The following is an 18,794-nucleotide window of genomic DNA, read 5'->3' as shown; positions in this document are numbered from 1 at the left end:
GTCTCCAGTCTGGACTTGAACGGCTGCAGGGAGTCAACGGCGTGGACGGCTGGGAGAAGGGATTGACCACGAAACGTTGGGCCGTTGGGACCCTGCTTGCGTCGTTGTTTGTAAAGCGCTTGGTTTGCTGAAGACAAAACATCGAGGCCCCCAGAGCCGCTTGGGCTCTGACTGACGCTGGGGGCGTGACTTGTGAACAATCTGGACGGGCCGTCCGCTGTGGTCGGGCGTGCGTATGTACAGTATGTATGTTGAACTTCTTTCGCACCGTACGCAGTCATCCGTGCTAATCGGAGGTGCGGGGCCCCAGTGCATTTTTCCCGCAGTCCCTGAAAACTCGATCAAGGTGTTTTATGCAACCAGCTGCTGGCCTTTCACTTATCTCCACGTGACCAGAGCATCCGATTGCGATGCCGTAGTATAACCTGGGCGTGCTTCACCTTCCTGCCGCCCCCCCCCTCCAACTCCCTCCCCAGTTCCGTCCAGCAACGTCATCATGGAGACCCTGGCGCGACGGCTGAACATCAAGACCTTCAGCGAGAAGCTGCTTCTGCTGCTCAACAGAGGAGGTGACGCTCGCCCGCCAGCACCTCTGTGCCACCGGGCCGCCATGGCCACGCGCCACCAGGCGGTGGTGGCGTCGTCAGCGTTACGCCTTCAGTGTTTAGCATCACACACGACGACGACGACGGCCTGTAAGGTTCTCGCGAGGCCTGTGCGTTTCATCGGCCGTCCGTTTTCCAACCGCACGCCACCCTGCAGCCGTTGTTTTCATTAATTATGTAACACTTGGCGAGTTTAGTTTCTGATAAAGAATTTCAGAATGGGGGGCAGGAGGGGCATAACCCCGGTCCTCCCGTACGCGGTGTTTTTATTTGTCTAGCCACTAGATGGCAGCAGTGACTCACGGTGGGTGTGTGTGGCCGCAAACAACCCACGTTCAATCACGTGCAATAAATAATACCACAGCAGGAGGGGGGGCATGGTCGCTTGGTCCAGAGAATAGCCAGGGTCGGCTATGAAAGGGTTAACTTGACTAAGAGATGACAAATTCCACAGGTCCAGTTGACTAATATCAAATTAACAATTCTGTACCCTCCCTCCCTCTACTTCCTCACCTCCCCCCTCATCCCCCCCCCTCCCCTCCGGCTGACGCAGAGGACCCGGTGGACATGTTTGAGCACGCGCCGCGGCCGCCACACTCGGTGCTCAAGTTCCTGCAGGACATGTTCTGCGAGCGCGAGACGGCCGCCATTTTCTACCACACGGACATGCTCGTCATGATCGACATAATCGTGCGCCAGCTCTCCGACCTCTCCGCTGGCGACAAGGTCCGCGTGTGCACGTCGCGATCGCGGGTGGCACGTGGTGCCCGCGTCGCGATCGCGCGGGGCCAACGCACAACGTAGTGCAGAGGTCGCTCACGCAAAACCGCCCCGGTGTTTATATTTCTATCCTAGGGCTCTGAGCACGGAAAACACTTAGCAAAGTTTACCTGGCAGCAATTCGCATCGGCTCCAAGAGTGCAAAGCTTGGGCCGCAGACTCCGGCCTGAGCGAGTTGCAGTCGTTCGGGTTACCGTAGCGATGTTGCGTGTGCTGTTGCAACAGTGCGATGCCTGAAGGCAACGTTCAGCTGTGCGACGGTCGTGTGTTATCAGTCACGCCTTCTGGATGTGTTGTTAGCTGAGCATCGTGTGTACGCTATGCATGTCGGCTGTTCGTGTTTTATCATGTGCGGTTGGCTGAACAAGTCAGCTGTACTTGTCTGAGTGTGTTGTCCGAGCATGAGGTGGCTGTTGCCACGACATCCACTGCGTCGACTGCAGGCTTGACCGCATAGGCAGTGCTCGTTGATTACTGGATGACCGTCAACCGCGCTCATCGACCGTTTCGCAACTGCTGTGCTTTTCGAGCGCGTCGGCCGTACTTGACCCGCGCGTCAACGGCTGCTTGTGCGCGTGCCGGCTGCAGATGCGCATGGAGTACCTGTCGCTGATGCTGGCCATCATGCGCAGCACCGACTACGTGCAGCACTCGCACCGCGGCGGAGACCTGCGCGCCTGCTTCCGCCGCATCGCCGCCGAGGAGGGCGGGGAGGGCGACCAGCACTGCCGCATGGACCGCGACATCGTGTGCCAGATCTGCACCGAGTTCCCCGCCTTCGGCGAGAGCGCCTGACGCGCGCGGGAGCGGTGACGCACGCGGCCCCGCGCGTGGCAACCGGAGGGCAGAGGAAGCGGTTTGGTTTGGTGTGCGGTGAGGCGCGCCGATGCGTCGTCACGAGCCCAACGAGCGTTGCTGCCAGATTGCGCTCGTGCAAGGTCAACCGGGTCTGGCACACCTCCCCCTCCGCTCCAATCCACACTAATCGCAGCTTCTTCACATCGCAAGGCAGTGCCATCGCTCCTCATCGAGGAACCTCCCTTTGAAATAACCAAACCCTTCCTAGCAGCGTCTGTGTAGTCACCCCACTGCATTCCCACTCAGCAGAAGCCTCCACCGCAGAAAAACTAATTAAAACATATCCTGGGATTCTCACGGCTGTAGGGACCGCCCACACCCCCCCCAACCTCCCACCGTGCATTCCTAGCAGTCATCTCGGGGGCACTGGGCCAGGTCTCCCCTCTGGCTGTGGGGCAGTGTAAAGTTCGTTGTAGGCCATGGGCCACAGCAGAAACCGGGTACCGGCCAAGGTAGCAGAACCCTTAATCGGACGGCTTTATTCACGTGGGCCAGATAGCGTGATTAACTTGATAACCCCCACTCTTTTCAAACGGCTCGCGCATTATTCACCAGTATTGGCTGCATGGAGAACCGCTAAAGCTGTGGTACCGACGAGTGACATATCTACTCCAGGCTCGTGGGGACGGTGAGGCGGTGCGAGCGCCGCGGCTCCTCGTGCTGCTTGGCGAGTGAGCGGGCAGCATCGAGCCAGACGGACGGTGCCAACAACCCCCTGCGCTCGGTACCGTTGGGGTACGTTCGCCTAAAAGTATTTTGAGCTGTGTGCACTTTTGTTTCGTACCGGGCCGGTCAGTGTTCAGACCTACTGACCTTGGCCGGTAACAAAACCCTCTGTAAAAAAATATATCCTTACACCCTCCGCCCCCCTAGTGCTGCGTCATGTTCCCGCACGTGCGTGTAACGCGCCGCACGGCACGCCGCCAGGCCGACGCGCACCACCCTTTGAGCTGCAGCTGTGTCGACGGCGGCCGCTGTTTGTTGTTATCCCCCCCCCCCGCACGGAGACCCCCTGGCGCCCAGCCGCGTCCCCTGTGCAGGTGTCGTCTGGGCCGCCCCGCGCAAAGCGATTTTTATTTGGGAACATTTGATTGTTGGAGGCGGTGTCGCCCAGTCCTCGGTCGTGGCGACAACGATCGCAGCGGAGGGCGCCGTCGACCCCGCGCGGGGGGCGGCATCGCCGTGCGCCTTGCGGTGCTGAAGGATTGGCACCTGCACGCGAAGGGAGCTGCTCGCCCACCGTGCGGAGTGCGTTGGCCGTGCCAAAACGGTCTTGAAAAACACTGCCGCAGGCCAAATGTGTTTGGGGTTTACGGGACGTTGTATTCGGGCCGACTGGGTGGGACGGTAGCCATGCATGGGGGAATAAAGGCTGCCGAGGGTTAGGGTTCCCGTTTGGCTGCGGCACTGTGCTTCAGAGCGGCGGTGATGAGTGCCACAACTCCAGCTGGGCCTCGTGGGGAATGGGATTCCCCTGAGGATGCGGTATTTTCACTTCCTGTTTATGTACATAGAGTCCCAGCGCTGCACGACTCGGTGCCAAACAGAGCGCGTTGCATGCTGCATGCAGTGTCCGTTGCTCCTCCCCCCTCGTGGCGTGATAGACATTGAGGCCAAATGCATCCCTCGACTTCGCAGCAACGCTTGCTTGGCACAGCGGTTTTGCGCAGAAAACTGAGCGATAACATTTAAAACCGTACCACTACACACGAGCACCGTTGTGCCAAATGTTCTCGGGATGCTTTGTTGAAAAATACAAAGACGATCGCAAGAGTGTATATGTTCTGTAATGAAAATAAACAGTTGGCTTTAATGGAATGTCCAGCGCAACGCGAGAATGTTTGGATTGGAGACCGGTCGTTCACAACACTCGCTCACGTGTGGCGATTGTCCACATTCACATTCGCGCCCACACAGCGGCAACAGCCCACTTTTGCCAATAAGATGCCGAGTGCAGGAGGCCAAAGAACATCCCCTGCAGCCTCGCACACATTCTCACACGTACATGCAACCACGCGCACTCGCGCAGTCTGAACACTCATCCTCGCAAACATGCAACCACATGCGCTCGCGTGCACAGTGCACACACTGGTTGCGCCGATGTATGCACTGGCATGCATACACGTACAACTTCGACAGTTACGAGATTCCTTCTGCTCAGTCGCATCACCAAGTGAATTTTTCAATTTGGAGGGTGTACGTGTGGACGCTGTGTTTGGAGAACTTCATTTTTTTTGCAGTTAAGAGTTCAAGGGTCGTCTGCCACCCATGGCTCGCCAACCCTTTTTTCCTGCGTGGGCGACGGCACCACCTCAGAGAAGCTGCTTTTTGGCGCCGCCGCCACTGCCCGAGCCACGCAGCATCGCCCAGCACTCGCCGTGCGCCCGCACGGCGCCACGCAGGTGCCGCAGGTTGGCGGGAGTGGGCGGCGGCGACAGCCGGACGCCCGGTGTCGGCGGAGAGGGTGGGCGACCCTGCAGCGATCGTACGACGCTGCCCAGCGTGGCGCACGAGGGGTCACCGGCCTCCTGCACGCGGGAGATGTGGTGCAAAGTACGGCTCGTCGCGCCACACCGTGCTACCCTCTGCCACCACGGGCTGCACCCCACCAAACCAACTACACCACATCACACGGCCACACCACACCCTTGGAACGTACCCAACACACACTACACCGCCATGCAACACAGTGCCCCGCACTGCCACACACTGTGCCCCAAACCCTAACACTACCATGTTCCAGCACAATCCCAACACGCAGCCACGCCGTACCACACACACGACACCACTCGTGTTTTGGTTCCCCCGTAAATTTAACTCCAAGCACCCACTCACCGTCACCAGCGCGACCACGCGCCCTGCAGCCAGGGCCTGCAGCAGGAGGGTCACATGACCCATCATCCGAGCCGTCGCTTGGCAACGGTCAGAGGCATCGCCCAAGACGAGCAGCAGTAGGTCCGGGCGGAACTCGTAGGCCATGGGCAGGACCAGGTGCAGCAGTGTCCACAGCAGCTCGCCCTCGCCGGGCTACGGGCAGCACAGGCGCGAGTCGGACGCTGTTCAGACGCGGGAACGTTCGCGCTCGCGTGGCCGTTACTGGCGGTTAACGTCGACGGCAGCCGGCGTCTCTCACCTCGGGCCAGCTGATGACGAGGTGGCGCTCGCCGCTCCGTGCCGGTTCCCCCGGCTCTGCCGCGGCACCCTGCACGTCCAGCACCAGCACGTCCCTGCCCAACAGCGGCATTGTCACCATCGCCCTGGTTTGTCCTCCGCTAGATGAAGGCCTCCCCTCACGATGTAGCGCCGCGATGGACGTTGATGCACTGCCCTCTGTTACCCACGTCGTAGCTCCGCAGCAGCAGCAGCAGCAGCCCAACGGCTCCTCGGAGCAAGTCCCCCACATCGCGCCTTATCTCGTCACTTCTCAAAAGCTAAGCAGGGTTGAGCTCGGACAATGCTCGGATGGGTGACCACCTCGAGTAGACATTGGCTACTTATAGACAATGCCTAACCACAAGACCCACATCAGCTGAACATTGCAGTCAGCGGCCGGCTGCCTATTCTCACCCGTCATCCGAAACGCTGGCTGGGACGTCCGCTCCAATGGACAGCAACAGGGTCCTGCACGCACACAGGCACGCACACAGGCACGCTCACAGGCACGCACACAGGCACGCACACAGGCATGCACACAGGCACGCACACAGGCACGCTCACAGGCACGCACACAGGCACGCTCACAGGCACGCTCACAGGCACGCACACAGGCACGCTCACAGGCACGCTCACAGGCACGCACACAGGCACGCTCACAGGCACGCTCACAGGGACGCACGCAGGCACGCTCACAGGCACGCACAGGCACGCACACAGGCACGCACACAGGCAAGCACGCACACAGGCACGCTCACAGGCACGCACAGGCACGCACAGGCACGCACACAGGCACGCAGGCACGCACGCAGGCACGCACGCAGGCACGCACACAGGCACGCACGCGCCGTCTCCATCACCAGCAAACCGCTCGCCGAGCCATGACGGCTCCATCGTGTGCTCCCTGGCGACCTCGACAGTGAGGCGGCACCGCTCACCGCTTGGCTCCCAGCTGGCGGGCGTAGTTGCTGGCGCAGGTGAGCAGGCCCTGGCTCGTGGGCACGCGGGCAGCCCCGTTTCGGACCTGCGCGGCCGAGCGGCGGGGGCAACAGGATCGGCAGCGGCATGGGACGTCGCGATCTTCCGCCGTCAACGGTGTGCGGGAGGTCGCGAGTGAGGGTCGCGATTACCCTACCTGTCCCCGCAGCACCTGGTCCAGGAGACCGCAGACTTGTGCGGCCGCCCCCTCGCCCGCCGACTCCGGGGAGGCTCCCCTGCGCGAACGTCCGCACCGCAACAAACAAAATCAAACGGCGACGTCGCTCTCGACGCGTGGCCACCACGACCCAGGTCTCCCCCTCTGGTAACTTTCCCGAGACCTCGTGTGCAAAAACCCAATAGTCGTAAGCGCTGCGAGCCGCGCCACACAGCACCAGCAGTGGGGGGTGGGGGTAAGAATGTCCCTGCCTCGTGACGGTCCCCGCCCAGCTCTCACATCCCCTCTCGGTCCTGCTACGTGTTTTGCGCTAACTAACTTGCGGTGGCAATTTTTCAAATGTTGTTGGTCCACTCCTTTCCAACGACGCCACTGGACCATTAATGTCCGCTGTGAACCAGATGGTGCGGCGTAGCGTAATATAGTTAATACACCACGCAGGATTAACCAGGGCGGCCTGCCGGATTCGAACCGCGAACCTCTACCAAAAACTACGAACGCACAAGGGCCCCGTACCTCAACAGAGCTGACAACTGCTCGGCCGAGAGACGTTTCGGCTGCACCGTCGCACATCCAGCCACCTCTGCCGCGCCATCGCTGCCTTCTGGGAAACCCGACACGGCCGTCCGGTTTGGCGTCACGGCCACACGGAGGCCGGCCACGTGATCGCGCATCAGCCTATTGAAGTTTGGCGTCCCGATGGCAGCGGTGAGGCCCACGGAGGGATCAGCGAGGTCGGGCTGGTGGTGCCAGGGCAGATCCCCAGAGTCCGCTCCGAATGCGGCGGTCAGCTCCGGCGGATCTACGAAGGCGCACAGGGATCGGTGGTGCGAAGGTCGTCAAGGCAGCGGCAGGGTTAGCGCTGCCCTCTGCGCGAGATGCGGACCAAATGCAGACGAGCGAGGCAATACCTGCGTGGAGCCGGAAGCAGCCCCAGTGCGGCGCGTGTGAGGTCACCAGGTTGTGCACGCTCTCCATGGCGCTGCTCGCAACCCATAGTGTGGTAGAGCAGACAACGCGAACATATGCAATAATCTCACGCAACACAATCCCATGCAACACGATTGCACGAAACTAGATTAAACACCATACTACGCAGCATGATCCCGCATGCACAACCTTGTGCAGCTCAATCCCGTTGAACGCGACCGGATGCAACAATCCCATTCAACACAATTCCACAGAAGACAATCCTGTGCATGCGTAGCGTGCGTATCGGGGCAATGATTGCTATGTGCGATGTCATTTTCATATTTGGACCCTGACGCCGGCGTGTAATGGCCTCCTACTCTTGCGATTGACGTCACAGGATCTTTGACGTCCGCTGTGAGTGAAGCAGACGGTGCGTGGTATCGTTGCGGTCGATGCACATCGCAGGATTAACCAGGGCGGTCGCCGCCGCATCATTCGAAACCGCGAACCTTCGCAACGAGTGGCGAACACCCAACTGCCGGGCGACGTCTACGCAGCGCGAAATTCCAAATCTCCCTGCGTCTGCACTTCACAGCTGAGGGCGGCGGGGGTGGGTGTGCAGGGCCCGTGCGATCACCTGACATGGGGGGCCATGCGGCCGGAGAGTGGGGGCACCGGGTCTCCCAGCAGCGTCTGTACTGTGAAGCACACCGACTCGGCCAGCGAGCACAGGTTGTAGCCGCCCTGCGCGATGACACGGCGCGATGACACACGGCGCGAGTGATCGGCGCGACACGAGAGGCTGCGCGGGCGCGTGAGGGGGGGGTGCGGGGGGGTGCGGGGGGGTCACGTGGCCCCCTGCAGCAGCCCGTGGTTGCCCATCCAGGTGCTGACCACTATCGACCCTGCCGCTTAGCGTCCGAGATCCGGCGAGATCCGGCGCTGGTCCGGGCGATCGGGTCATACCCGCGTGCGCGTGCCACACAGTGGTGTCGGGGGAGCAGTGTACCAAATTGTACTCCGCTCGCACGCTACCCGCCTGCACCAGCCCACGCTGACCGGCGCGGTGAGGTATGGTCAAATCGTCCACACAGTGGATCTTCCACAAAGGTGAAAGTCGCGGGGCCACGGATCGCGTCAACATGGCGGTGTTCACACAGCACAGCAACGAGTCGTCGTCACAGGCACGAGTGTTGTCGAATGGGACAGATGGGGTAGATTACTAATATTATTGTTATCACGACCCTTGTTAATCTTTCGGGAGGGTCCTGCCCAGTGCTCACAGTAGTGGCTGATGGGAGCTGTGTGATCCCAATTGAGTGATGGACCAAACGGTAAACCACTGTGGTCTGCGCTCCTTCAACGGAGGGAGAGCAGCAAAACGACGACACAAACTCTCTCCCTGCTGAAGGCCTCTCGTCGTGGCCTGCAGCAGACCTTTACCTCTAGATCCTGAACCATACTGCTGCTGCTGCCCTCACATGCAAGAATAGAATTGAGTTACTGAGTGGGTAGAAAATGGCGCTACCCCACTGTGGGATGGATCGCGGCGAGAGCGTCCGGTGTTAATTTGCCTACGCCGCTCGTTAGCCACCCCTCGAGGTCTCCATGGCGACGGTGGGGGGTCACGCTCCCAAACCCCCCTCACCTCGAGGACGATGCACAGGCGCCCCCCGGCCAGGCCCCCCAGCAGCTGCGTCAGGTGGGCGAAGCACTCGGGGGTCGCGCTCATCTTGCCCTGAAATGGCACCCCCCCCCCCCACGTGCAGGTTTCGGCTCAAAATATCGGCACCGACACACTGGGGGCGGAAGTCAACGACGCGGGTGCATTGTGGCGGGTGCATTGTGGTGGGTGCATTGTGGCGGGTGCATTGTGGCGGCTGCATTGTGGCGGGTGTCGCGGTGCAGACGCTCACCTCCGGGTCGCCGATAGCGGAGTCGAAACCCGCGGAGACGATCACCAGCTCGGGGTCAAACTACGGCACGCGGCACCACGCAGGACACACAACGCAGCGAGCATCATCATACAGCGGCAGCAACAGCAGTAACGCTCGATGCTGTAAGAGCCGGGGATTAAATTCAGCCGGCTCTGTCTGGGTCGGCGAGCCCTAACATTTTTCCACACCCGGCACACAGCATCCACCATACCTCTCGACTACAACTGCGGCTGCGACTACTCGTCACGCGCCACCCACTTCAGTCGACCGGCGGACAGCCCAGAAAACACTCGGTGAGAAATGACACCGTGGGCGGAGCGGCCGGCATAGCGACAACGGAGCGATCGGCCGCGAGCGACGGGGCGCACCTCGTAAGCGACGGGCAGCAGCGTGCGCAGGAACGCGTAGAGGTAGTCTCCGTTGCCCATGCCTACCTGCGGCCAGAACGCACACACACGCACGGACACACACGCGCACACACACCCCGACCACCACCGTTAGCGAGCCTAACAGGAGCCGCTCGGGGCTCATTGACCTCTCCAGCTGGCTCGACGAGTTGATGAAAGTCAATGAGTGGCCACCGATTATATTTGTCGTTTACTCGGCCCATTCGGAAGTTGGCAGCCGCGCCCCCACATCTCTGCCACCCTGAAGGCAGGAAACCCCCCCGCGAGCCACGCCCTGCGTCCGACGGTGCCGATGATGTCGCCAAGCCCTGCCCATCACCTCCCGTCCCGCGGCACATGTGGGAACAACAAAGGCGACACTTTCTTCACCCAAATAAATGATGAACTATTTTTTATTTTACCAGGCAAGGCCCACTGAGCTCTATTTCAGAAGCGACCTGGCCACTAATGATAACTCAACGAAGTGGCTTACCATTGTGCAAATTTATAGCAAGGACAAAATACTTTTGTGTTGTCAGCATTTAGTCGAGTGATGAAAACGATCGGTGAATGTAAAGGCGCAGCCCTACAAGTGCTCGCTTTCGCCACCGCTGGCGGAAGTGTCTCCAACTGAGGGAGCTCTCGGATGACGAGGGTATCTTGGCCTACTCCACCGCGCTGGCAGGACGTCTCGGAAGAGATGAGTGGAGCCGATCATCGGTCGAGCGAACGTATTGACGAAGTAACCGGATTACAGCGGTGCTGGACCACACACGCGCGCACACCTCGTTCCAGGGCAGGTTGAGGTTGAAACCGGCGCCAGGGCCATTCCCCACACAGTCGAATTCGGACTTGCGCAGATTCGGCCAGAACTTGGCGTGCTCGTAGCGGTGCCACGAGAAGTAGAGAACGCTGCCACCGCAAACGACACAGAGGGGAGAGCACAGCGCCAAGCTAGGGAACGGCGCCAGCACCCACACCACGATGCGCAACTGTTAACCCTGGGACCAAATCGTCGGGATTGCACCCGGATCTCGGAAGCTAAGCGGGGGTTGAGTCTGCATAGTTCCGGGATGGGCGACAACCACTCACGACCCACCTCTGATTAGCACGGTTGGCTACGTACGATGCGAAAGTTCAACATCCATACAGGTCGCGATACAGACTGCTGCTGCTGCTACAGCTGCTGCTGCGGGGCTACATCGTAGGCAGCAGAGGGCAGCACAGAAAAAAAACCTACTGTTGTGCTGTGCTTGTGCGCTCCCACGTCCGTGTTCCCCCTCCTTCCTCTCACCTCCCCACGCACTCATCGTGGATGCCGAGATCGGCGTACGTGGACTCGCGGACTGACGCGCAAGTAACTGGGGGGACGACTGACGTCGCCAGCTCTGCGAAACGTCGTGAGCGCCACGGCTGCTCGCGGCAGTAAACGGTAGGCACGGCCACGTTTACTCACAACAAGTTCACCGTTGTACTGGGCTACGCTCCCACGTCTATGCTCCCCAAGTTCACCAACCCGTGCGGACCAGCATGGCAAAGCACGGCCGTATGATCCGTGTGGGCCGTACCACGAGGGGAGAGGGCGTCACCCAGCAGTGGTTTGGTAGTGGGGCTGCGTGCGTCGACGTTTAACCACGAACGTATTTGCGAGTCAGACGGCGGGCGCTGCTTCGCGCGTACCTGGGGTCGTCCTCAAAGATGAACTGGGTTCCTTGGCCGTGGTGGATGTCCCAGTCCACGATGAGGATCCTGCACACGCGGCCATGGGAGCGGCTTAGCCGTGCTCGCCCACACTCGCCCGCACTCGCTCACTCGCACGTTCTCACACCCAAAGATCAAAGATCTCCCATATAGCCTCAATAGACTGTGGGGGCAAGTGCTGTTAGCGAGCACCTATGAAGGCCAGAACGTTACACGAGGGGGTGGGTGGCCAGCACCACGCCCGATTGCCTTTGTCTCCCTAGTGGCGATGTTTACACACCGCACCAGATACACATTTGAGGCTGAGTCGACCTAGGGGAGGCCCGGGACCGGTTCAGATAATCGTCACCGATGTTGGCCGCGAGCGGGAATCGAACCCGGGTCGCCGGGATTATAGCGCAGTGCGCTAACCGCTACACTATCACACCCACACGCACGAACACACGCATGCTCTCGCCACGCACCGTCGCAGCCCGTGTGTGCGTTTGGCGCGCTCCGCTGCGATGGCCACGTTGTTGAAGATGCAGAATCCGTTTGCCTCGTTCCTCTGGCTGTGGTGGCCAGGGGGTCTGGGTGACAGGGGGGGTAGGGAGGCGTGAGCGTGAACGTTTTCTATTCACCGGTTAACCATCGCGATCAGCGGTCTGATAATCTCAACGCCTCATCATTGTACGGTCCCCGGCCCTCTTCGCTGCTCAGAGCAGTTCAGTCCAACGCTGTACGACCCAAGCTGCGATCCGCTGGCCATAGACAGCAGGACCGGCAAGAGTGGAGAAAGTTGACAGCCGCAGCATCGGTGACTCCCCCACAACCACTCAGGTATAAGGGGGAGATGATGATGATGATAAAGACCTCAATCCAGAAGCACTGTGCAAGTCGCCAAAAACTCGTTCGTAGAAGATGAGTGCTTTTGTGCGCGCGTTTGCATTTGGCGGGTGCTTGTACGTGCACATGCGTGTACGTGTGTGCACGCACGTAAGCGCACGTGTGCGTATGCGCGTTAGCGCGCGTCTACACACGTGCGTGTACGTGCATGTACCGACATGTGAGCACATGCGTGTACACCTGTGTGTACGTATGTACGTCTGTGCGCTTGAGGAGCGTGTGCATAGCGCAGCGGTAAGCGCACTGCGCTACAAACTCGGCAACTGCTACGACCAATGGCTGCCACGAATGTGTGACCCGGTCATGGGCCTCTTTGAGGTTGGCTCAGCCTGAAATGAGTACCTGGTGCAGTGTGTGTGTGTGTGAACATCAGCACTGTTGGAGACGAACTCAGCCGGGCGTGGTGTTGACCACCCACTCCTTTGCGCGCCGTGGCGGCTTTCACAAGTGCTCGGTAGCAGCACTTGCTCCAATAGCCTGGAAAAGGCTGTTGGAAGGCTGTTGAAAAAGGGTGAGGGGGGGGCGCGTTGTCTTCATTTGCATGGGTAAGTGTGTGTGCGTGCGGACTGACCTCGCCAGCGCGACCCCGTTCCTCACCGCGCCTGTGACCACGGCATCCATAAGCTGCAGGGTGGCGCCCAGCGCTAGCCGTGCGCAGGCGTACGTGTCCTGGGGACAGCAACGCAGGGTCCCGCGTCAGAGGTCACACAGACTCCGCCACAACCACCGTAAACCACCACCGCCAATGCCACCACCGCATCCACAACCACAATGATCACCACAATGACCACCACCACCACTTGGCTCAAGTTCAAGTAAATTTATTAGGTATAGCCCTGTTGAGCCATTCGGCTCTTGAATCGGGTGCAACCGCAACAAACAACATCCTCCACAAAAAAAAATTCTCCACAATTTAGCGGTTTGTCAGCACTTTGGCGCAAGGCCGTAATTATAATAAATATTGGGGGGGGGGGGCACATCCCCCCCCCCACAATATTCAAATATGCTCAAAATGTCCCCCCCAAAATATATTGCTATAAAATAGATTTCTGTTTATATGATTGTGGTTATGGTTGTACTTTCTTAATCCCTAATCTCTGCCATTACATACAATGAAACAAGAAAAGGTAAAAAATAAAAAAAACAGAGCAATGGAATACAATATACACTATTAGACATTATTGTAAAAAAAAAAGGTCCATCCCGTGTGTTAGTGAATTTTTAAAACATTTAGGCAGGAAATGGCAGGAAATTCGTTTTCAAATTTATATTATTTTCTGGGGGGGGGGGGGGGGATCCCACACCCCCTGGAAGATTTGGTCCCCCCCAATGTTGACTCCATGGCTACGGCCTTGCTTTGGCGAGACGAAACGAAGCACAGTTCCACGCGCGTGCGGTGGGTACGCGGGGATCGCGTGCGACACCAGGGACGCACGCGGAACGTACCGGGTGGAAGAATGCATCCGTGGTTTTGTCGGAGAGGGCCTTCAGCTCCTCAAGCGACATCGACTCCGTGGACTCCACCAATGCCAGGTACTCGGCACTGTACGGCCACAATAGCATCACCATCATCATCGTCGTCATTGTCAGATCGATCTTCAACACCATCATCAACATCGCTAGAACAAAGATCCCCCGTAATAGCCTTAACAGTGCTCTTAGTGACGTCCTACGAAGGCCAGCATGGCGCACGAGGGTGTGGGTGGTCAGCACCAGGCCTGGCTGCCTTTGTCTCCCTCGTGGAGATGTTTACACACCGCACCAGGTACTCATTTGAGGCTGAGTCGACCTCGGGGAGGCCCACGACCAGTTCAGATAATCGTCACTGGTGTTGACCGTGAGCGGGAATCGACTGCGGGTTGCCGGGTTCGTAGCGCATAGAGACAGCACACTGGGGCTGATGCATGCGGAATGGGGACAGCTGCAGATGGAGGATGGTTCGGTATTGGCTTTGCGGCGTCGCGCGGAAACAAAGCCGGATACCCCTGCCTCAGCGGGAATCTCGCGGTTCGTTATTCACAACAGACTTTTGATACGGTGGGATGGGGTCACCCAAAATTAGTACCTGGTGGTCCCCACTTCCCTACGGGGTAAGCTGACGCGTGCGGTGCATGACACGAAGCTACTGCACCTTGGACGTCGTAAGATGCAGTTGACCTTGCAGTGAGATTTTTACTGGCCTGGAATGTTGATCGATGTCCAGCACCTGGTCGCGGGTTGCACGGAGTGCACGCGCCGGAAGCCCCCATTGCTAAAAAATCTCAGACCCCCATTCAGTCCATCACGGTGTCCCGTATCAACGAATTGGTCGCGCTAGATATTCTGGGTCCCTCTCCGTGTTCACAAAAGGATAACACATTTCTCCTTGTGGGGGTGGAATATTTTACCAGGTGGCCAATGCATTGGCCGTTACCGGACCAGACAGCTGCATCCATTGTGGACGCATTCCTACATGGCTACGTGTTGGACAAGGGTGCCCCAGAGCAGCTTCTCACTGACCAGGGTAAAAAATGTTCATCTAAACTGCTGCGCGAGGTGTGTGACGCATTGAGTACTAAACAGATTAGAACGTCCCCATACCACCCTCAAACGGATAAAATGGTAGAACGCTTGAATAGGACGATAACATCTATGCTCTGTCAAGGAGTGAATGAGGCACAAACGGACTGGGGCTGGCATGTCTCAGGGGTTCTGGCAGCGTACAGGATGGCTCCACGTGCCTCTACGGGGTTTTACCCTTTTTTTCTCATGTACGGGCAGGAGCATGAGCCCCCCATAAAGGCTCAACTGGGTACGGCTTCAAAGAAACAAATACGGGACGTACCCGTGCCGCTGCAGGTTACGCTCGGCCGGGTGTCGGAGGCACGTGCTGCGGCGAGGGAAAATACTGCCAGTGCACAAGCCGCGTAATGAGAAGAACGCAGGGCGGCGCGAGCGTGTGCTTCCTTGAGCTGTCGGTGACAGAGCGTGGTTGCATTGTCTGCAGGTGCCGCTACGGACATCACCTAAGTTGCACCGCCCGTGGCAGGGACCGGTCGAGATTGTGGAAGTGAAACGGCCGCAGTGCGTGCGTGTACAGGCGGGGCGTTTGTCCACCCATTGCGCCTCAAACCATATGTCCATCCCCACTCATATCCTGTGCGGCCGGGGTCTGGCATGTCCGATGTGCCAGGGCAGTCGTCCAAATTAATTGTGCGACCCCGGAAGTGCGTTGTGCCGCCGACAGAATGCGACCCTCTGAGTCTCCGAGGTCCACAAGACCCCGCCACGTGCGATGGACCGGCATCAAGGACCCGGTCGAGAACTTTACGACTGCGATAGTGGCTCTCCAAACCACAAAGTGGATTTTGTGTGCTGTTGTTGATTTTGTGTGCTGTTGTTGATTTTGTGTGCTGTTGTTTCGTGTGAGGTGGCTTGCACCACTCACTCGTCATGTGTTGATATATAAGGTAGATGCGCGGGAGACTCGGGGCTGTTGCAGTGGGATCTACGCCTGATGTCAAGTGAACGCGTCTTCAATAAAGTGCCATCTCAAGAGAAGTCTGTCAAGTCGTCATGACACTGGTGCTGGTGTGGTGCCGGTGGGGTGTACTCACCCTTGTGGTGCTGGTGTGGTGAACATACACCTGTTGTGCTGGTGTGGTGCTGGTGTGGTGCTGGTGGGGGTGGACTCACACCTGTTGTGCTGGTGTGGTGCTGGTGTGGTGCTGGTGTGGTGCCGGTGGGTGTGGACTCACACCTGTGCACCAGCAGGATGTCCTCGGGCGTGGCGTGGCGAGGCTGCATGAGCAGGCAGCGCTCCGTGAGGCCCCGCTCGGCGAGCCGCTCCGCCACCACGCTCAGCCGCTCCGGGACCTCGATGGCGCACACCGGGCTGAGGAGGGGGGGGGGGGTGGTAAGGAGGGGGGGGTGGTTCACATCAAATGATTCACACCCCCCCACCCCACCCCGCGATTAGATTATCACAGTCCTAGCTCTGTGCGGTTTTGTTCTCACCACTTAGCCTAATTGGCTCAATAGCATCTCATTTACCATCGGATGTCAGTCTAGGGGGTTGGCGGTGAAGGGTGTGAGAGCGTGCGACGTTTATCTGAGCCGGTTCTAGGCCTCCACGTGGTCGACTCAGCTTCAAATGAGTTCCTGGTGCGATGTGTAAACATGGCAACTAGGGAGATAAAGACGGCCGGGCGTGGGGCTGTCCACCCACTCCCCTCGTCTGCTGTCCTGACCTTCGTATATGCGCTCGATTGCCTCAACAGTCTGTGAAATGCAAGTGCGTGCAGATGGAATGTGCGTGTGAGACTGTATGCAAGGTATGGAATGATGGGTGTGCGTGTGTGTGGATTGAGAGGGAGGGTGTGTGTATGTTTAGGCCAGTCACCTCATCAGTCAACCCATGGTACCTGGGTCTGTCATGTGACCTCCTGTCAGCGAGCCTTCGATGCTTCACGTGGCCTCAAAGTGCAGCTAGCCTGGCACAAGCACCGTGGTGAGGGGTGTGTATGTTGAGGTGCGTGGAGTGTGTGTGTGTGGATTGAGGGTGTGTGTGGATTGAGGGTGTGTGTGTGTTTAGGTGTGTGGAAGGTGCAGCCTTACTTGTCCCACAACAGACAATGCTGCATCATCCGTGCATCGTATAGCAGGGCCGTGGCTCCACCTGGGCACAAATAAAGACAAAGATCCCCCAGTATAGCATTAAGACACTTGGGGCAAGTGCTGTTAGCGAGCACCCATAAAGGTTGGAACGGCACACGAGGGGTTGGTGGCCAGCCACAGGCCAGGTCGCCTTCGTCACCCTCGTGGCGATGTTTACACATCGGGCTAGGTACTAATTTGAGGCTGAGTCGACCATGGGGAGGCCCAGCACCGGTAAAGATACTCGTCACCGGTGTTGGCCGTGAGCGGGAATCGAACTCGTGTGGCTGGGTTCGTAGCGTGCTAACCGCTACACCACCGCGACCCACACACCTGGGCACACACAGACACAGACACACGCAGGTGTGAGTACCTGCAGGGCAATGTCAAACTTACGTGCTCTGTCAAACATCCTTCATTACACGCATACGCTTGCCATCATTATGCACGCTCCCCACACCGCATCTGGCGGCTGCAAAATTTGTGGCCGCCTAATGATGATGCCCATTGCCATGACTGGCGAAACGTCGTACTCAAGATGGTAAATGTTGTGGCTTTGTTATCCTACACACAACCGGTGGCACATTCCGTTTACGTGACACAACCCTTACTAATTGGTCGTGTCGGGTGGTGGCGGATTTAACGACACATTTATGTATTTACGCGATCTAACCCCAAAAAAGAAACCTCTATTACACTGGTCAACACACTTTTTCTGGCATAAGGTATTCCAACGGTTTTAAGGTAATTTTGGGGTGCTGATTACAAATCTGGCATCAGTTTTTGTCTATCACATCAGGTTTTTGAGATATCGAATATTGCATTTTCAATAAAAACTGCAAAAAAAATATTAAATAAATGTGGATATCTACATAAAATGATATTATAAAACACTATCCTAAAAATACAGCACCATATTTTAACACTAAAGCAGTCACTGACTCGCAACAACTTGCAATCATAAGTGACAGAGTTAATTTCGGGTAAAATCAATGAAAATGGGGTATGCCGATAGCATAAAAATGAGATGTGATAGAGCAAATCTGAGCTCAGATTTGGAATCAGCACCCTGAAATTAGTCTAAAACAGCTGTAAAAGTCCAGGCCAGAATGTTTTGTTGTTGACCAGTGTTATGGAAACCCCGAATGTCTAAATGAGGTCCAAAGTTGTTGTTGTGTTGACAGCATGCACTGTCAGAGGGCACGCGTGGCTGATGAGATGTGTAAACAAGATCACTCTCATTCCAACAACCCTGCTGCTGCTGCTGCTCGGGCGGCGATGCACATCCAACAACAACCAACAACAACAACAACAACGCCACGCGTTCCGGGTCCAATGTACAGGCGACGCACACGAAAAGGGCCATTGCCCGACACGCCGCCCATCATTGTGTTGCTTCAGGTCAACAACACACGCGCATCGAGTGTTGTTGACAGACTGCGGGCGTTGTTGTTGTTGTTGCGAGTACCACGCACACAACACGAGAACACAACAACAACAACACGGGAACACAACACAACAACACGGCGACACGACAGTCAACTCACGGACCTTGACACTTTTGGTAAAACAACTCAGGGCTAGCCACAGCCCCCCCTCCACTCACTCTCTCTGTAGTTGGTCAGCCCCCCCCACCTCCACAGCCCCCCACCCCCTTCCGAGTAGGGGCCAGGGTCCCCTTCCCCCCTGGCCGCGGGTTCCCGCCCAGTCCCCTCACCTGACCCCGGGGACCGGGACCCCAACTCGACCTCCATCGCGCGCGATCCCGGCCGTAAGAAACTCCGCG

At 58.0% G+C, this 18,794-nt stretch overlaps 2 protein-coding genes across 4 annotated transcripts in view; one reads left to right on the top strand and one right to left on the bottom strand.

The window, feature by feature from the left end:
• Positions 1–4,041, top strand: part of NCKIPSD (NCK interacting protein with SH3 domain) — a 27,664-nt gene extending 23,623 nt beyond the window's left edge. For 2 of the 3 annotated variants that reach the window (XM_078871298.1, XM_078871296.1), the window contains exons 12-14: positions 477–569; positions 1,159–1,331; positions 1,974–4,041. In XM_078871298.1, coding sequence (XP_078727424.1) covers positions 477–569; positions 1,159–1,331; positions 1,974–2,180 — 473 coding nt within the window. In that variant the 3' untranslated portion in view covers positions 2,181–4,041. The remainder of the gene's footprint in view (positions 1–476; positions 570–1,158; positions 1,332–1,973) is intronic. The other variant, XM_078871297.1, reaches the window with a different exon arrangement.
• HDAC10 (histone deacetylase 10) lies at positions 4,026–18,794 on the bottom strand. Its single transcript, XM_078871299.1, has 20 exons — positions 18,726–18,794; positions 16,970–17,030; positions 16,113–16,247; positions 13,820–13,916; positions 12,945–13,042; positions 11,953–12,057; positions 11,468–11,536; positions 10,573–10,699; positions 9,770–9,835; positions 9,381–9,440; positions 9,113–9,202; positions 8,102–8,208; positions 7,464–7,534; positions 7,069–7,354; positions 6,532–6,610; positions 6,335–6,420; positions 5,811–5,864; positions 5,377–5,470; positions 5,079–5,270; positions 4,026–4,771 (listed from the first exon to the last, which is right to left on the bottom strand). Exons 1-20 carry the CDS (start codon positions 18,760–18,762, stop codon positions 4,556–4,558), a joined length of 2,130 nt encoding a protein of 709 aa, XP_078727425.1. The 5' UTR covers positions 18,763–18,794; the 3' UTR covers positions 4,026–4,555.

Source organism: Lampetra fluviatilis, chromosome 32 (assembly GCF_964198595.1).
Source record: "Lampetra fluviatilis chromosome 32, kcLamFluv1.1, whole genome shotgun sequence".
In the NCBI taxonomy this organism is placed as follows: Eukaryota; Metazoa; Chordata; class Hyperoartia; order Petromyzontiformes; family Petromyzontidae; genus Lampetra; species Lampetra fluviatilis.
Note: the sequence above shows the minus strand (reverse complement) of the source record. Positions and strands in the feature narration are given on the sequence as shown.